The following is a 17827-nucleotide window of genomic DNA, read 5'->3' on the forward strand; positions in this document are numbered from 1 at the left end:
TTCTTTTTTATGTGTGCCAATAGGGGGAGAATGTGTGGTTTAAGTTAGGCCTTCATTACCTAAAGAGGGAATTTGCCTTCTAAGAAAGGGGGAGAATGAAGGAAACCCTCTTTCATACATTGGCATGAAGGAAGTTGAGGCTATGAGATTAACCTAACTTAAAGGTATTGTCAAATATCAAAAAGGGGGAGATTGTTGGTGCAATATCCCTAGGTCAAGGTTGACCTGGTTGACTAAGCTTGAGTAATTGGCTCAAGCTTGAGTCTTTATGTTTGGATTTCAATGTTTGACAATACAGACAATACGTGAAGATTGTAGGTGCAATCATCCAATTGGGGAGATTGCTGGAGCAATTCCCCTCTGGTTAGAGTTTGACCAGTCTGAGTATGAAGAAGAGTCAAGTAGGTCAAGGTTGACCGAATACTTGACTGGAAAGTCCTAGTGAGTGAAACTAGGCAGAAAGGAAAATCCTGGTGAGTGAAGGCAGGTGAAAGACCTAGTGAGTGAAGCTAGGTAGAAGAGAAATCCTAGTGAGTGAAGCTAGGTGAAAGTCCTGCTGAGTGAAGCCAGCTAGGTGAAAGTCCCGGTGAGTGAAGTCGGGCAGTGGAAAATCCTGGTGAGTGAAGCCAGGTGAAAGCCCTAGTGAGTGAAGCTAAGTGAAAGTCCTAGTTATTGAAGCTAGGCAGAGTGAAAGTCCTGGTGAGTGAAGCCAGGCAGGGGAAAGTCCCGGTGAGTAAAGTCGAGCAGTGGAAAGACCCGGTGAGTAAAGCCAGGCACGAGGAAATCCAGATGGGTCAAGGGTGACCGGACATCTGGTGGAAGGAAATCCAAGTGAGTCATGGAGGACCGGACACTTGGCACGAGATGGTAAGTCCAAGTGGGTCAAGGTTGACTGGACACTTGGCACGAGGAGAAAAAGTCCATATGGGTCAAAAGTTTATCGAACACTTAGCGATCGTAAATCCAATAGGGAGTTTGCATGGAACTAGGAAGTTCGGACGTAGTGAACTTCCGAAGGCCATAACTTTTGACTCGGATATCAAAATGAGGTGATCTTGGATGCGAAACGAAGCTTATTTCAAGATATACATAATTTTTTACTTATCAATCATTTGACCAATCGATTGGTTGACGTGATTTTATGCAGAAATGGTCTGGATCGATTGGGTAATCGATCAAAACTTCCCTAATCGATTGGTCAATCAATTGGGAGAGTTTCTAAGCAAACAATGAGCTTTTGAATCAATCAATTGATCGATTGGAACCTCCAATCGATCAGGCAATCGATTGGAGCGCTGGAAATTGCACGATAAGTCTTGAATTGATTGGGCAATCGATTTAAATGATTTCTGAGAGCACAGAGGCGCTCTGGATCGATCGGTCGATCGATCCAAAGCCTCCCCAATCAATTGAAGCAATTCAATCGATTGGGATCCGACCGTTGGCGCTGGATAAAGCTGTTGCGAGCGTCTTCTTCAGCAGTGCTTCGCCCGATTCCTCTCCGATCTTTACAGTGCTCTCTCCACCACTCACCGCCATTTCTTGAAGCTTCTTGGAGCAAGATGTTTTTGCACTTCCAAGGTCAAGAGATGTTCCAAACAAGAAGGAGAAGCTAGCTAGGGTTTTATGTTGTAAAATCTTATAAGATTTACTTGTATTTGCTTCCTCTTTTCTTCTTGTTGCTGTGTGAGTTTGTACGAGGTTTCTCCACCTCAGGCTGCGACCGAGAAAGAGTGTTTGCATAGTGGAGGGTGCGTGTCGTGTGTGGATCCTTGAATTAGTTACCTCTTCTTGAGGTAGATACCAAGTAACTCCTTGTGTTAGCGTTGTAATCTTGTTTCTTGTATTTTCCGCTGCATATCATCACCAAGAAGCAAGCTACGACAAGTAGGGCTGTAAACAAGCCGAGTCGAGCTTTGGGGTGTTCAAGCTTGTTTGATAACATAACCAACCCGAGCTGAGCCGAGCTTAAAGTGAACCAAGCTTTTGAAATAGTGTTCAAGCTCGGCTTGGTTTATTTTTTATGAGCTTGAGCTTGTTTGAAGCTTGGCTTGAGCTTGGTTCATTTAGATGTTATCGAGCTCCCAATTCAAGCTTGGCTTAAGCTTGGCTTAAGCTTGGTTTGAGCTTGGCTTGAGCTTGGTTCATTTAGATGTTATCGAGCTCCCAATTCAAGCTTGGCTTGACTTGGTTCGAGCTTGGCTTGAGCTTGGTTCGTTTAGATGTTATCAAGCTCTCAATTTAAGCTTGTTTGATTATTTGAAACTTTTAATTGTTTGATTGGTTATTGAGCTTGATAATTTAAATTTATTTATTTTATTATTTATTTAGCATATTGAAAAGAGTTTTATTAATGAATATGGTTCATGAACATTGTTCATGAACGTTGTTTACGAACGTTGTTCACGAATGTTGTTCACAAACGTTGTTCACGAACGTTGTTCATGAACGTTAACGAGTTGAACACATATGTGTTCAAGCTTGTTTGTTTAGCTTAACGAGTTGTTCAAGCTTGTTTGTTTAATTAATCTTATTTATATTGAACAAACATAAACAAACTCTTACCAAGTCGAACGCCAAGCTTGTTCACAAACGCTTGGTTCATTTACTGCCCTAACGTCGAGCGCGACGAGCTATTCACCCCCCCCCCCCCCCTCCCTCTCTAGCACATTTCGACCCTAATATTATATATATATATATATATATGGAATTGTTATTAAATATTTAATATTTATGGGATTGTTTCTTTTTAAAATATATATACAAATTTGATATATTGCGGACCTTTATCTACGGACTAGTCTGGGCTAGACTTGTGCATGGTCCAAGCACATAAAATGAATCCAGACACTTGGACTCATTTAGTAATTTAAAAAAATATATATTTTTTTAGATATATCATATGTATTTAGGATTCAAAATTTTAGTATTGAGGAATTGAGTTAATGAGGTTGAGTCAATAAATTTTTTTTTCTATAGTTTAGGCTTCCCTCTTAGTTTATAGTGTCCTAAATTAAAAATTTTAGATGCTCACGAAGTATATTATATATATTTAGGGTTTAAGATTTTAAAATTTAAGGGTTGAGTTATAATCGGTTTAAGGTAGTAAAATTTTCCTATAGGGTTCAGGCTTCCTTCTTAGATTATAGTATTTAGATAAATAATTTTAGGTGTTTACGGGAATAAAATATATGTATTTAAATGTTTCGGATTTAATATTTAAGGAAATTTTATTTTTTAAAAAAATTAAAAAAAAAGACTAAGAATCAAGGCGTCTCAATTAAATCCAGGCACCTCGACTCAATATTTAAAGATAAATTAAAAAAACATATCATGGTACCTGAATTAATTCTAGGTGCCTCAATACATTTATCGTGGACAATTCCACATGAAATGGTCCGTAGCATATCATAACACATTACACTATATATATATATACACACACACGTATATACAGTGCACAATCCTATACACACACGGTGCACAATCCTGGATGCCCCTCACATGTTTGGGTGTCCCGATTCTTAAAAGTGAATCGGGGCGCCTAGGAGGAGCTTTGGGTGCCCGAGCATGTGAGGATCGTCCAAGAGTGTTGACCAAATGGATGTGCAGGCTAACAAATATATATATATATATATATATATATATATATATATATATAATTTTTATATCCTATGAATCTTAGCCTACAGAACCGTTTGGAGCCGGACTCAAGGTGTCTGGAATTGATCCAAGTGCTATGTATATATATTTTTTTAATATCCGATGGACCCTAGCCTATGGAACTGTCCAGACAAGACTTGAGGCCCCTAGAATTTATCCAGATGCCCGTGTGTGAATGATTCCAGGTGCCTGGACTCAGTTAGTATTATTTTTTAAAAAAAAATTATTTTGGGGTATATTATATTTATTTAGGATTAAAAATTTTAGGATTTAGGAATTGGGTTATAACGAGTTTGAGTTAAGAAGATTTTTTCTCTAGGGTTTAGACTTCCCTCTTGGTTAATAGTGTACAGATTAAAAATTTTAGATGCTCAAAAAGTGTATTATATATATTTAGGGTTTAAGATTTTAAAATTTAGAGATTAGGTTATAATAGATTTAAGCTAATAAAATTTTTTTTCTAAGATTTAAATTTTCTTTTTGAATTATAATATTCAAGATAAATCATTTTTTTTTTATGCTGACGGCATATAAGAAGAAAAAAAATTTGTATTTTCATTTTCTATGCATTAAAATGAAATTTTAAAAAGTTGAAAACTGGAATGTTAAATCAAGCCGAAATTACGTTGCATTAATTTATATACAAATATTTTCCTTCTGCAATAATTTTGCTTCCAAATAAACATAGAAACCTCGATTATAAATTATTTAACCTTGCCAAGTAATACGACGTCGCACACTCTCTCACTCCTAGTCACTCTCTTGTTTCCTCGATAAAACATAACGATCGTGATTTTACTTGCGCTCTCTATGGCGGCGGTCGCAATGACAACGACGGCGACCGCAAATTTTAGCATCGAGCTTATCCATCGCGACTCCCGTTAATCTCCGTTCTACAATCACTCTGCCACGTCACTAGATCGCGCACATGCCACAATCTATCGCTCCGCCCTCGAAGCCCGCCGGATTGCTGCACGTGTGCAAAGAAAAGGGTATAATTTTTTTTTAATTATTTATTTTAAAATTGAAAAAAAAAATAATATTGAATGATAATTGTCGGGTTGCAGTGGCATCGAGCCGTCCGACGTGGTCTCCAAGGTGATCCCCGACACGTTCGACGTTCGGATATCTGATGGAGCTTCGTGTCGGCACGCCGCCGTTCTCCATCCTGGCCATCGCTGACACCGGCACCGACCTCATCTGGGGATCAACTGCGTCCCCTGCACCAAGCGCGACAAGCAGACGACGCCATACTTCGATCCGCGCAACTCCTCCTCCTACCGGACGCTCCCCTGCGACTCCAACCTTTGCAAGGACCTCTCCAGCAGCCCTTGCGGCGCCGGCAGCTCCTGCGAATACCATTATACTTCTCGTATTGCCTGGTTCCCATTTCAGACTCGCAGGCCAGCAGCAAAGTCATCTTCGGCTGCGCGGCCGTGGTCGCCGGAAGCAAGGTCACCACCCCGATGACGGTGGAAGGTACCTTCTTCGTCCTCCGGCTAGAAGAGATCATAGTCGACGGTGCCGGATCGGTCCCAGTCCCACCTTCCGCCCCTGGATTAAGGACAGGCAACATCATCATCGGCTCCGGCACCACCATAAACTTCTTGCCCGCCGGCGTGCTCTCTAGTTTGGTGCAGGAGGTGTCGAGGGTGGTCAGCCTGCCCAAGGCTACTGATCCCGACGGAACTCTGCCGCTGTGCTTCACGGTGACCGGCGAGCCTGACAGGCAAAAGTTACCGTGTATCACGTTCAAGTTCGCCGGAGAGGCGTCGGTGAGGCTGACCCCGAAGACAATGTTCATGGACGAAGTGTCCTTCGACGGACTGATGGTTTGCCTCGCGGTGGCGGATTCTGGCTTCAGCACGCCGATATTTGGTAACACGGCTCAGCAAAATTTACACGGGTACGATCTCGATATCCTGACAGTATCCTTCGCTAGTGTTGATTGCACCGAGGTTTAGGGTTCAAGTTTGCGGCGAATAAATATCTTTACTAAATTTAGTAAAAATTTCTCCTATTTTCATGAGAATTTTTAGATGGCTCTTCAATTTTGACATAGAAGTTGATTGGGAATAAAATTTTGATAGTTCTGGTAGAACTTAAGCTGCATGAATTCTAAACCGTCGAAATAATAATTCATATAGGAAAAACAAAAAATATATGAGCATGATCTTTTTTCATGGAGAACATGTCATAAGAAAATAAATACATAAATAAATATGACAAGAAATTTTATTGAAGAGTTATTCTTGTCTTCAACGTCATCCAGAAATAATCCTTGTGGAAGAAGATGCGGTGAAAAGAAAAAGAAAGTCTTTCAAGGGGCTTAGGGATACCGACGTAAAAAAATTTTAAGTTAATGAGTAACCAAAAGCTCTATCAAGATATCTCTAAATCCTTAGAGATCAACCCTATATATATTGGACATCTATTATCATTCCATTGATAATAATAGATGTGAAACTATAAGTCTATATATATATTAAATATCTATTATAACATATAGATGATAATAAATACGGGACTATAGGTTCTATACATATATAATACATCTATGGATACGTAAAAAATTCCTCAGATAATATATTGCATAGGGTCCAAGTTGTACTTATTTCATCATCTAACAAACTTTGGACCCCGGAGACCACCTCACAATTGCGAATGTTATGTTAGATGATATAAAAGGGAGATCCTCTTCGTTTACAAAGTACGTAAATATTTGTATCTGAACCCTAGTATCGCTATCCCTTTCCATTGATGTTGTTCATTCACTTTATCGGAGCTAGAGAAACTGATTTAAGTGTTAGAGGACCTTGCCAGAGATCTCCACCCTGAATTTTGATCACTAACATTTTGTTGGATCAGCTAAATTTGCCAATAAACTGTCCAGTGGAGGCAGTGCGCCATCTCCCAGATTGGATCAATAATAATGTTAAATATTTCATTAATATTAATGCATTAATTAACTATCTAATTATATATGATTCACCTTTGAATGAAACCATTTTCTTTAAATGGAAGAGTAAATATTTCTCAAAATTAATTTTTCCTTCTTATTTGTAAAGAAAATGAGAAAGATTTAGATCTAATAAGACAACTTTTATTCCTTTTTTCCATTTTTATAAAATTAGAAGTGAATATTTAACGAGTGTTTGCAAACATATAATTAAATTCTCTTAATTACTTCCTATTTTTATACATTATTTTTTTTCAATTATCAATTTGTTCAAATTACCACTAATTATATAAATTATAATATTTTTTATATCTATGGAAAAAAGTCTAGTTTATGCAACAAAATCCTTTTTTTAAAAAAATATGTATAAATGTAAAAAATTGAAGAAATGTTTTTTATTTTTATTCTCTTTGCATTAAAATGAATTTTTTAAAAAGTTGAAAAATGGAATGTAGCCGAAATTACGTTGCATTAACTTATATACTTTTTTTTATATCATTCAAATGTCATTAATATTTCTTTTGACAATAATTTTCCTTCCAAATAAATATAGAAACCTCTATTATAAATTCTTTAACCTTACCAAGTAATACGACGCCGCACACTCTTTCATTCCTAGTCACTCTTTGGTTTCCTCGATAGGAAACATGACGATCGTGATTTTACTTGCCCTCTCTATGGCAGCGGCCGCAATGACAACGGCGACAGCCGCAAGTTTTAGCATCGAGCTTATCCATCGCGACTCCCCTAAATCTCCATTCTACAATCACTCTGCCACGTCACTAGATCGCGCACGTGCCTCAATCTATCGATCCGCCCACCAAGCCCGCCAGATTGCTGCACGTGTGCAGAGAAAAAGGTATAATTTTTTTGGTTTTCAATTTTTATTTATTTATTTATTTTTAAATTAAAAACAAAATAATTTTGAATAATAATTGTTGGGTTGCAGTGTCATCGAGCCATCCGACGCGGTCTCTAGGTTGGTCCCCGACACGTTCGAGTATCTGATGGAGCTTCGTGTCGGCACGCCGCCGTTCTCCATCCTGGCCGTCGTTGGCACCGGCAGCGACCACATCTGGGCGAACTGCGTCCCCTGCACCAAGTGCTACAGGCAGACGGCGCCGTTATTCGATCCGCGCAAGTCCTCCTCCTACCGAACGCTCCCCTGCACCTCCGACCTTTGCATGGCCTTCTCCGACAAAGCTTGCGGCTCCGGCAGCCCCTGCGAATACCATTATGAGTACCAAGACGGATCAAATATAGATGGCGTCCTCGCCACCGAGGACCTCACTTTCGACTCCTCCGCGGGGTCTCCGCTCGTCTTCTCCAATATCGCCTTCGGCTGCAACTCCCAGAGCAGCGGCTCCTTCAGCAGCCGCGCCGCCGGTTTGGCAGGGCTCGGCGGCGGTCCTCTCTCTCTCGTCTCACAGATCCTTCACTCTCTCGACAAGAAATATTTCTCCTATTGTCTGGTTCCCAAGTCAGACACGCAGGCCAGCAGCAAAGTCATCTTCGGCTCCGCAGGCGTGGTCGCCAGAAGCATGGTCACCACCCCGATGACGGTGGAACATACCTTCTTCGTCCTCCGGCTAGAAGAGATCATAGTCGACGGTGCCGACTCGGTCACAGTCCCAAGTTCCGCCCCTGGATTAACGACAGGCAACATCATCATCGACTCCAGCACGACCCTAAACTACTTGCCCACCGGCGTGCTCTCGATTTTGGTGGAGCAGGTGTCGAGGGTGGTCAGCCTGCCCAAGGCTACTGATCCGAAAGGCGTTATGCCGCTGTGCTTCACGGTGACCGGCGAGTCCGATAGGCAGAAGTTACCATTTATCACGTTCAAGTTCGCGGGAGAGGCCTCGCTGAGGCTGAGCCCGACGAGCATCTTCATGGATGAATTTTCCTTCGCCGGAGATGTGGTTTGCCTCGCGGTGGCGAATTCTGGCTCCGGCTTGCCGATATTTGGGAACTGGGCTCAGCAAAATTTATACGTTGGGTACGATTTCGATATCCCGGCAGTGACTTTCGCTAGCACCGATTGCACTAAGCTTTAGGGTTCATGTTTCCGGCGAATAAATATCTTTATTAAATTTAGTAAAATATGCTCCCATTTTCATGAGAATTTTTAGATCGCTCTTCAATTTTCAAAAAATTGACAATTTATGGAAAAAATGATTACACTCATTCAAATGCGCTGAAAGTAGTGAGTCGTGGATACACCGATGAATTGGCATAGAAATTGATTGGGAAAAAAATTTCTGCTTAATAATTCTGGGAATTATTTACAAATATTACCAAGGGGTCTTTGGCACAGCTACTCCGAAGATTAAGTCAAAAATCAAAGGAGCAAATTCGTAAATGGAAAAAAGTATTAGACTATGCACGTGCATACTTGTATCAGCGGAGAATAACCCCCCTTTTATAATATCTTTCACAATTTTCACATTAAATGAGACATCATCTCTTCTACAGATATGAATTATCACAGCATGAGTATAGGGAGGGTGTATTATGTATCTATATACAGATACGATCCTTTGACTTTGATAAATTCACGTGTTATATTAATAGTAAAATGAGCTCATAGACCAGAGGCATGTTGGTCTGTTAGTTAGAAGATGGGCCCAACATAGGTAACCCACATTCTCAGGAGCCCTAAATGAGCCATGATAGTATCTCAAGAGGGAGTGGATCTTTAGAGTCAATTAGCAAATTACAGCACTGGCCTCTTGAGAGCCTGCCCGATCGGCCTTAGTCGATTGGGAGAGAACGGGGAGCAGAACCCTATGAGCGTTCAACAGATCCAGGGAGTAGTGCCCCTTGAGAGCATGTCTAATGAGCTTGGCCAATCAAGAAAGAACGGGGAGTAGAGCCCCATGAGTGTCCAACAGAGCCGGAGAGTAGAATCCTTTGAGAGCCTATCTGATTGACTTGGCCAATCAGGAGAGAATGGGGAGCAGACCTGAGTGTCCAGCAGAGCCGGAGAGTAAGGCCTCTTGAGAATATGTCAGATTGAAATTAGCTGATTAGGATAGAATGAGGAGCAAAGTCTCGTGCAGAGTCGAGTGGGGAGAGGGGTCCTAGGGAATAGGTCCGACTGACCCCAACAAGTCGATTTGGGGGGAGATCCCACCAGGCAGGTTTGCTCCGGTTTTGATCTATTTGGGACTTTGACTGCCACCTATTTTGGTTTGTTGACTCATGGGCCCCCTCAAGGGCCCTTCCCTATTCACTATATCATGCCCCTTCGTTACACATAATATGTGAAAGGGAAATAAATCATAGAGGGTCTTTTACCTATCGAGCGACCTCTAGATGAGGGGATCACTTGCAAATAATTTGTTCCAATTGCACCAAGCGTTAGGGTTCATGTTGGCCTTGGTGATGATTAAATGACCTTGGCGGTGAATAAATGTCTTTACTCTTAGAAATTATAGATGAGAAATTAAAAGGTTTAAGTGTCTTTTGGATAGTTAAAAGGTGACATTTTATGAAGAGGTAGTGTGCCTCTTAGGAAAGGATGTGACTTACATCATCCAATTCAAAATGGATGGATGAGATCTAATCGAACCAAGAGGTTCTTATACCCCTTCATTTAGTATAAATAAAGTCTCTCACATCCTCATTTCACTCACTCATCAATTCCTTCCAAACAAAGCAAGCATTGCATTCCATACTTACATTGGAGAGTTCGAGAAGCCTTCTTCGGTTCAGATGTCTTGTGATTTGTAGTGTTGCTATCGCAAGATAAAGTCATTGTATCTTGGGAGACGATTGTCGTGTTCCGTGAGCACCGTGTGCGGGGCAAATTCGTCTTAAAGAGATAGAGTCTAACTCTAGCCTCGACTCAACCAAAATGGTGATATATCGTCATTCTGCCCGCACTCAGATTGCACCAACACAAAGATCCCAAAAATTTTAAGACGAATTATAATCGTGCAAACTGATGGCTGGGATCAATGACGGTTCAACCGTCATTCCACACGGAGAAAAGCTGGAGAAGTTCAACGGAACCGACTTCAAACGATGGCAGTAAAAGATGTTGTTCTACCTGACAACGCTAATCCTCGTACGGTTTCTGTATGAAGACCCACCAGCTGCTACAGAAGGAAAGTCTGATAATAAGGTTGCATGCAATACGTGGATGCACAGAGATTTCCTGTGTCTCAACTACATTCTCAACGCATTGGACAATGAGTTGTATAATGTGTATTGTTCGAAGGAAACGACAAAATCTCTGTGGGAATCACTTGAAAAGAAATACAAAACCGAAAACACCGGATTGAAGAAATTCATCGTCGGACGATTTCTAGATTTCAAGATGATGGATTCCAAGAGCATGACATCTCAAGTTCAAGACATGCAACTGATAATGATCTAGATGCCGAAGGCATGAAGCTGAACGAGTCATTTAAAGTAGTTGCAGTAATCAAGAAACTCCCTCTGTCATGGAAAAATTTTAAAAATTACCTGAAGCACAAGCAAAAGGAGATGGGACTTGAAGACCTAATCCTAAGGCTACGAATTGAGGAAGATAATCGAAAGATATTCGACTCCAGAGGAACAAAGAAGGCAGTCGACGAGATGTCGAACCTGGCTGAGCCAAAAGCCAAAAAGTCCAACCAATCCATAAAGAAGGCTCAAGGCAAGAAATTCAAGGGCACATGCTACAACTGCGGAAAGCTAGGACACATGCCCAAAGACTATAGATGCCCGAAGAAACCATCCAAGAGTCAAAAGGATGTTGCGAACCAGGTCATAACTTCTGACGACATGGAATTGGATCTCACTGCGGTCGTGTTTGAAGCCAACACAATGATGGATAGCCCGAAGTAGTGGTGGATCGATACTGGAGCAACACGTCATATATGTTCTGATAAGGCGATGTTCTCCAAGTATACTCCGATAAGTGGAAGAAAGCTCTATATGGGCAATTCCACGACATCCCCGATTGTCAGACTCAGGAAGGTTGTTATGAAAATGACGTCTAGGAAAAAGCTAACGCTCATTGATATGCTCCATGTTCCCGACATCAAGAAGAACCTAGTTTCTGGATCGGTACTTGTGAAATCCAGTTTCAGACTAGTGTTCCAGTCAAACAACTTTGTACTTACGAAGAATGGTGTATTCGTAGGTAAGGGGTACTTAGAACAGAGTCTGTTCAAAATAGTTGTAATGACTATACACAGTGACTTTGATAGTAATAAAATAAAATCTTCCAGCTACATTGTTGAGTGTTTTAATTTATGGCATGATCGACTTGGGCATGTCAATAATAATACTCTTAAACGTCTCGTCAAGTTAAATTTATTACCAAATGTCAATATGGACAAAACACACAAATGTGAAGTGTGCGTAGAAATAAAAATGATGAGACTACCTTTTCATTCAGTGGAAAGGTCAATGACTCCTCTAGAGTTAATACATAGTGATCTATGCGGTTTAAAATTCGTGCAAACTAGAGGAGGTAAAAAGTATTTTATTACTTTTATCGATAACTGCACGAGGTTCTGTTATGTCTTTCTTTTAAGAAGTAATGACGAAACCTTAGAAGCTTTCAAAACCTATAAAACAGAAGTTGAGAATCAACTTGATAAATGAATTAAAATAATTCGTAGTGATAGAGGTGGAGAATATGGTACACTATTTAATGAGTTTTGTTCAGAATCTGGCATTACCATCAGACAACGGTGCCTTACTCGCCTCAATCAAATGGTGTTACCGAACGTAAAAATCGGGCATTAAAGGAAATGATGATGCCTTGTTGATAAATTTAGGCTTACCCCAAAACTTGTGGGGGGAAGCTATATTATCAGCAAACCACATTCTCAACAAAATCTCTCACAAGAAAAATGATAAAACACCATATAAGCTATGGAAAGGTCGCGAGTCATTGTACAAATACCTGAAAGTGTGGGGGTGCTTAGCAAACATCGAAGTACCCAAGCCAAAACAAGTAAAAATCGAACCTAAAATGTTTGATGCGATATTTGTCGGATATGCCCATAATAGTAGTGCATATCGTTTCATAGTTCACAAGTCAGACATTTCTAATATTCATATAGGAACAACCATGGAATCTCGGAATGCGATATTCTTTGAAAATAAATTCCCGAATAAGAAGAGAAACATTCAAAGTAATAACAATAGAAGTTCTAATAAAAATGATTGACGATCAAAGCGAAGAGCCACGTCGGAGCAAACTGGTTAGAGTTGAGAAATCATTCGGGTCGGACTTCATGACTTTTATGTCGAAAATGGATCCAAGAACATTAAGCGAAGCTCTCTCTAGCCCCGACTGTTGGAGCAATCAGGATACCCTAGGTTTTGATGTTTGGGCAAATGTTTAACTTAAGTTTATTGTTATATTTAATATGCATTATGAATCTACAGGATACATGTACAACAAGGAAAATCCAAGGGTGATCTTGGTAAAGGAGAAAAGTCCAAGGGTGAATCTTGGTGTTGTAAGTCCAAGTATGTAGTCTTGGCAATGCAAATCCAAGTGTGACTTAGCAAAGGATGAAGTCCCGGAGCATGGCTCTTAGCATTGAAAACCCGACAATGATAACAAGGCTAATGGAAGCTCTAAAAGGTAAGGCGTGAAGGATGGGGAGGTATCCAAGGGGCGCAAGGCTGATGGAAGAGGCTAGAAGGCTAGGTCTGGGTTGTGCGGGTAAGGACAAGTGCATGAGATATTGTACTCAGGGTAAAATTTTAGCGTGCACTGTAGCAGTACTGTAGCATTACTGAAGCAGTACTGTAGCATTACTGAAGCAGTACTGTAGTGTTACTATAGCAATATTGTAGTGTTACTATAGTAGTACTATAGCGTTACTATAACGTTACTGTAGCAGTCGACTAGTAGTCGGTCATTAGCTTGTAACGGTCGAATTTCACTTATGACAAGTCGATTGGTGCTTATAACAGTCGATTGGTGGTGGGAAACACAGCTAGGTGTTTCCTCCCGAGCTCTATTTAATAGAGTTCGGGGTGCTTGGCCAATGTTGATGAAAATAGATGTGGTTAACCCCTATTAGAGTCTCCAAGGTCTTCTTGAGTGATCAAGAGCTTGTACGAGTTTGTGGCGAGGTTTCTCCACCCACAAGGAGCTACTCGAGCTAGCCGGAGGTTTTCTGGGGAGTCATCCACTGATGGATCGGGATCGTCCATCTTACGGACAACCGTGAAGTAGGAGCTTTATCTCCGAACCACATTAAATCAACGTGTTAGTTTGCTTTCTATTGTTAGTATTTATTTTTGTATTTCGTTGTGCATGCTAACCATTGTAGGAAGTGATGTTTTGGGTGAGACGCTATTCACTCCCCCTCTAGCAGACTTCAAGGTCCCAACAAGTGGTATCAGAGCGAGGTTAGCTTTGTTGGACTAATCGCCAAGAGAGCGGCTAGAGGAAGAAGATAGAGTCAGAGGGACCTCTCATATGGGACATCCAAATCTCACCTCCATACAAGCGCGAGGACTTCGACTATTGGAGGAAGCACATGGAGATGTGGTTCCAAATGAATTGGAACTAATGGATTGTGTTAGAGGAACTATTTAAAGCTCTAACGGATAAAAAGATAAAGCGTCTCCAACCTCGATATTGGTCCGAGGAACAAAGGGAGCAATCGGAGACGGACAAGGAGGTAACTAGAATTTTAATTAATTTATTACCTCCTAATGTGGTATTGAATGTAGGTGAATATGAGAACATAAGTGACCTTTGAAAAAAGATAATTGCGCTTCATGAGAGTCCTACACAAATCCAAGAAGAGGTGGAGCCCAAGGAGAAAGACTCATTGGTCCAAGAAGAGAAAGACCAATCAGATGTTGACACGGGTTCAACATCCGAGGAGGAGAAGGAAGATGAGGAGGTATCATCCACTTCAAGGGAGGAAAAAGTGGAACCAACCACATATTCAAGTGAAGAAGAAGGAGAGCAATCCAAGGAAGAGGAGATTGATGTGCGTAAATATTATGATCATTTATGCATGTTTTAACCCGCATTCACTTGCTTTATGCGTATATATTCTTTGTATGTTCATCTCTTTTATCATATACTCATCATAAATACTCTTTTGTTCAGAGATCTACTCTTTGTTTGATTTTGTGTTGACAGGGATAACTTTCGGAGTAAAAACAGTGATTATCGACGCACCGGAAGGAGGCAGAGAGCATGGTCGTGCAACCTCGCATGACCGTGTGGCCAAACAGAGGAAGAGCAGTGCACAGCCGTGCAACTCTTGCACGATCGTGTGACCAAACAGAGGAAGAACATGGCACGACTGTGCAACTCTTGCATGACCGTGTGGCCAAACAGAGGAGGATCCATGCATGGCTGTGCAAGGTTGCACGGTCGTGCCCCACACGACCAGTAGCCAAGCAATGCATGGTCGTGCACTCTTGCACGGCCGTGTCCCAGGAGCAAAGCCCCAGATCCACACTGCCGTTCCAATTGGCACGACCGTGCAGTGCAGAAGCAAAAGAAGGCACGGTCATGCCGTGGTGCCATGCCCTAACCTATAAAAAGGTTTTTTTTACCCTTCTCCTCGCGCGGGGCGGGGCCGGGGGGGGGGGGGAGTGAGGGAGTGAGTCGTCAAAGGGAGAATTACCTTGGTGTCATTCCACGCCATCCAGGTCCTCAGTCCAACAATCCTTCATCACCACATCAACTTCAGAAGCAAAGGATTAGATCCGAAGATCACTTATCATCGTTGGATCCTTTCTCTTTTTTTTCTTCTTGTTTGAGAATTGTATGCTTAATTACATTATGTCTTTGGATTTTTCTCCGGCGTTTATGGAGCAGATTCCTTGTTCTAGGATTAGGGAGTAGTTGTGGATTGGTTTTGATGTAAGACTCATATTTATGCCTTGATTCATTGGATAATTTCGCTTGCTTTGTTTCAACTACTATGCATGAGATTGATTGTGTAGGAATTGCTAACCTCGTAGAGAGAGTATCCTAGATCGTATATCCGAGGGGCCCTAGTGACAAGGGTAATCCGTTCACAGACATCTAGGGTATTTCCTTGAAAGGAGAGGCAACTTCTCCACAAGGAAGTAAGAGACCAAACCAAGTCATTATTTCTATCCTTAATGACACCAATTAGAGTTGTATTCTTGTGATCTACCGATGCGCCCTAGTGATAGGGGTTAACCGTAACAGGATTTCACAGGGATCTTCTCTATTTAGTGCTTAAGGATAGTTGCTTTAGCTTCCAGCGAATGCATGTTGACGGTAAATGAGTAAAGGATGGAACGTGATACATCAATGCCACCACAATGAAACTGAACTCCTAGAACTCTTCATAAACCAAGTTAATTATTCTCTCTTCACTAGTTCTCATTTCCGCTTTCAAATCCCTTTTCTTTAGATAACATACAATCATCGGTAGTTTAGCTAATCCTAAGTGAACCATTGCTAGTGCTTATAACCAGTCCTCGCGGGATCGATAATCTTTATTATTGACGACGAATGCGTGCACTTGCGGAATCGTAATAGAGATCTTGGAGGCTCAACCCTCCACCTCAAATACCAACAAGAGTGCAAAGGATCACATCAAATGCTTTGAGTGTGGTAAGATGGGTCACTACAAGAGTAGGTGTCTTTCGCTCAAGAAGATAAAGGAGGTAATCCCAAAACCTAGTAAAGTTACTTTAAGAACTAATGTGGGTTGTAGGGATAGAGTCAAGGAGAAGAAGCATATTCGATGCTTTACATGTGGTGAGTGGGGTCATTATCACACAAAGTGCCCAAGAAGAGGAGAGCTCAAGAAATTGGCGCACTTAAAGAAGTGGGAGAGGAAGAGAGCTTCAAGGGTAAGGGAGGTAAACCCTAACTTGAATTCAAGTTCAAATTCAAATTCTTCCATGCATGTTAGAAATAATATGAATTATTTGCCTATGCATATTTATGGTTTTAGATATAATGATAGGAATATGGTTAATGTAGGTGATAACCCTAGGAAATCATTTTCAAATAATAGACCTAAAAGGAAAGAACCTATCTTGCCTAAGGAGAAGAAGGTGGTTGAAAACCTAGACATTAATCCCAAGAAGAGGAGACACATGCCTAGAAAGGGTAGGTCTAGGAATGTCCTGTTGGGGTTGCAAGGTTGCAAACATACTCCCACATTGAAAACACATGGGAAAGATCTTGGGTTTATACGAGAAAAGATATCTCCATTGGAATGAGGCCTTTTGGGTAGAGCCCAAGAGCAAAATCATGAGGGTTTAGGCCCAAAGTGGATAATATCATGCAATTGTGGAGATATCTAAATTATTTTCAATCCTACAATTGGTATTAGAGCCAGGATTGCCAGAAGGTTTAACCGCCAACTGTGCACAAGAGCTATGGTCTGATTGAGCCATGTGGGTACAATATTAACTTCGAACAAAGAAAGTTGGAGCTCCTATATTCGGATCAGGAGGACCAGACACCAAGCGGAAGTCCTAGTTGCGGCTAGGCAAGGAAGTCCTAGTAGGTCGGGTGGACCGAGGGGCAGGAAGACCTAGTGGGTCAAGGATCGGATGTGGGAAGCCTATTGTCCTTTGTTTGAGGGGGAGGGGGGATTGTTGGGGTTGCAAACATAGTCCAACATTGAAAATACATGGGAAAGATCTTGGGTTTATAAGAGAAAAAATATCTTCATTGGAATGAGTCCTTTTGGGGAGAGTCCAAGAGCAAAGCCATGAGGGCCTAGGCCCAAAGTGGACAATATCATGTCATTGTGGAGATATCTAAATTCTTTTTGATCCTACATGTCCATGATGGACATGTTGATTCTAGGGTTAGAACCCTAGAATTAGAAAATCAAGTCTTGAAGGCAAAGCTTGAGGAAATGGAGAAAGTCCTAAAGAGGTTCATTATTGGACCTAAAGGACTTGACATGTATTTAGGTGATCAAAGATCCAAAAATGTCAAATTGAGTTCCTTCAAGACCAAAAGGAGGTCAAGTGCTAAGGTGACACATGACATTGGTAAGGGAGGAGTGACCAAGGACAAGGGAAAGTTATCCAAGGTCAATAAGAAAGAATATGCTAGGGTGACATATAATTACTACAACGATGAGGTGTCCAAGGTTAAGGACAAGAAGAAATTAACCAAAGACAAGATGTCTAAAGTTAAGAATGTGAGTTTTGTAGGCCAAGTGCCACCCAAGGTATACTGAAGTGGCCTAGCCATAGTGGATGAGTCGCCTA

At 41.2% G+C, this 17827-nt stretch overlaps 2 protein-coding genes across 2 annotated transcripts; both read left to right on the plus strand.

Moving 5' to 3' along the window:
- Positions 1 to 4795: 4795 nt before the first annotated feature.
- LOC122043509 (aspartic proteinase nepenthesin-1-like) lies at positions 4796 to 5627 on the plus strand. The gene is made up of 2 exons (XM_042604142.1): positions 4796 to 4901; positions 5059 to 5627. Exons 1-2 carry the CDS (start codon positions 4796 to 4798, stop codon positions 5625 to 5627), a joined length of 675 nt encoding a protein of 224 aa, XP_042460076.1.
- Positions 5628 to 7269: 1642 nt separating this feature from the next.
- On the plus strand, positions 7270 to 8679 carry LOC122043511 (aspartic proteinase CDR1-like). Its single transcript, XM_042604143.1, has 2 exons — positions 7270 to 7481; positions 7572 to 8679. The coding sequence occupies exons 1-2, from the start codon at positions 7270 to 7272 to the stop codon at positions 8677 to 8679; spliced, it is 1320 nt and encodes a 439-aa protein (XP_042460077.1).
- The last annotated feature ends 9148 nt before the right edge of the window (positions 8680 to 17827 follow it).

This window comes from Zingiber officinale, chromosome 2A, assembly GCF_018446385.1.
Source record: "Zingiber officinale cultivar Zhangliang chromosome 2A, Zo_v1.1, whole genome shotgun sequence".
NCBI lineage: Eukaryota > Viridiplantae > Streptophyta > Magnoliopsida > Zingiberales > Zingiberaceae > Zingiber > Zingiber officinale.

Coding starts and splice junctions, on each gene's coding strand:
- LOC122043511 (XM_042604143.1), top strand. CDS start 7,270: ATGACGATCGTGATTTTACTTGCCCTCTCTATGGCAGCGGCCGCAATG. Junction 7,482..7,571: donor GCACGTGTGCAGAGAAAAAG/GTATAATTTTTT, acceptor GTTGGGTTGCAG/TGTCATCGAGCCATCCGACG.
- LOC122043509 (XM_042604142.1), top strand. CDS start 4,796: ATGGAGCTTCGTGTCGGCACGCCGCCGTTCTCCATCCTGGCCATCGCT. Junction 4,902..5,058: donor CCCTGCACCAAGCGCGACAA/GCAGACGACGCC, acceptor TTCCCATTTCAG/ACTCGCAGGCCAGCAGCAAA.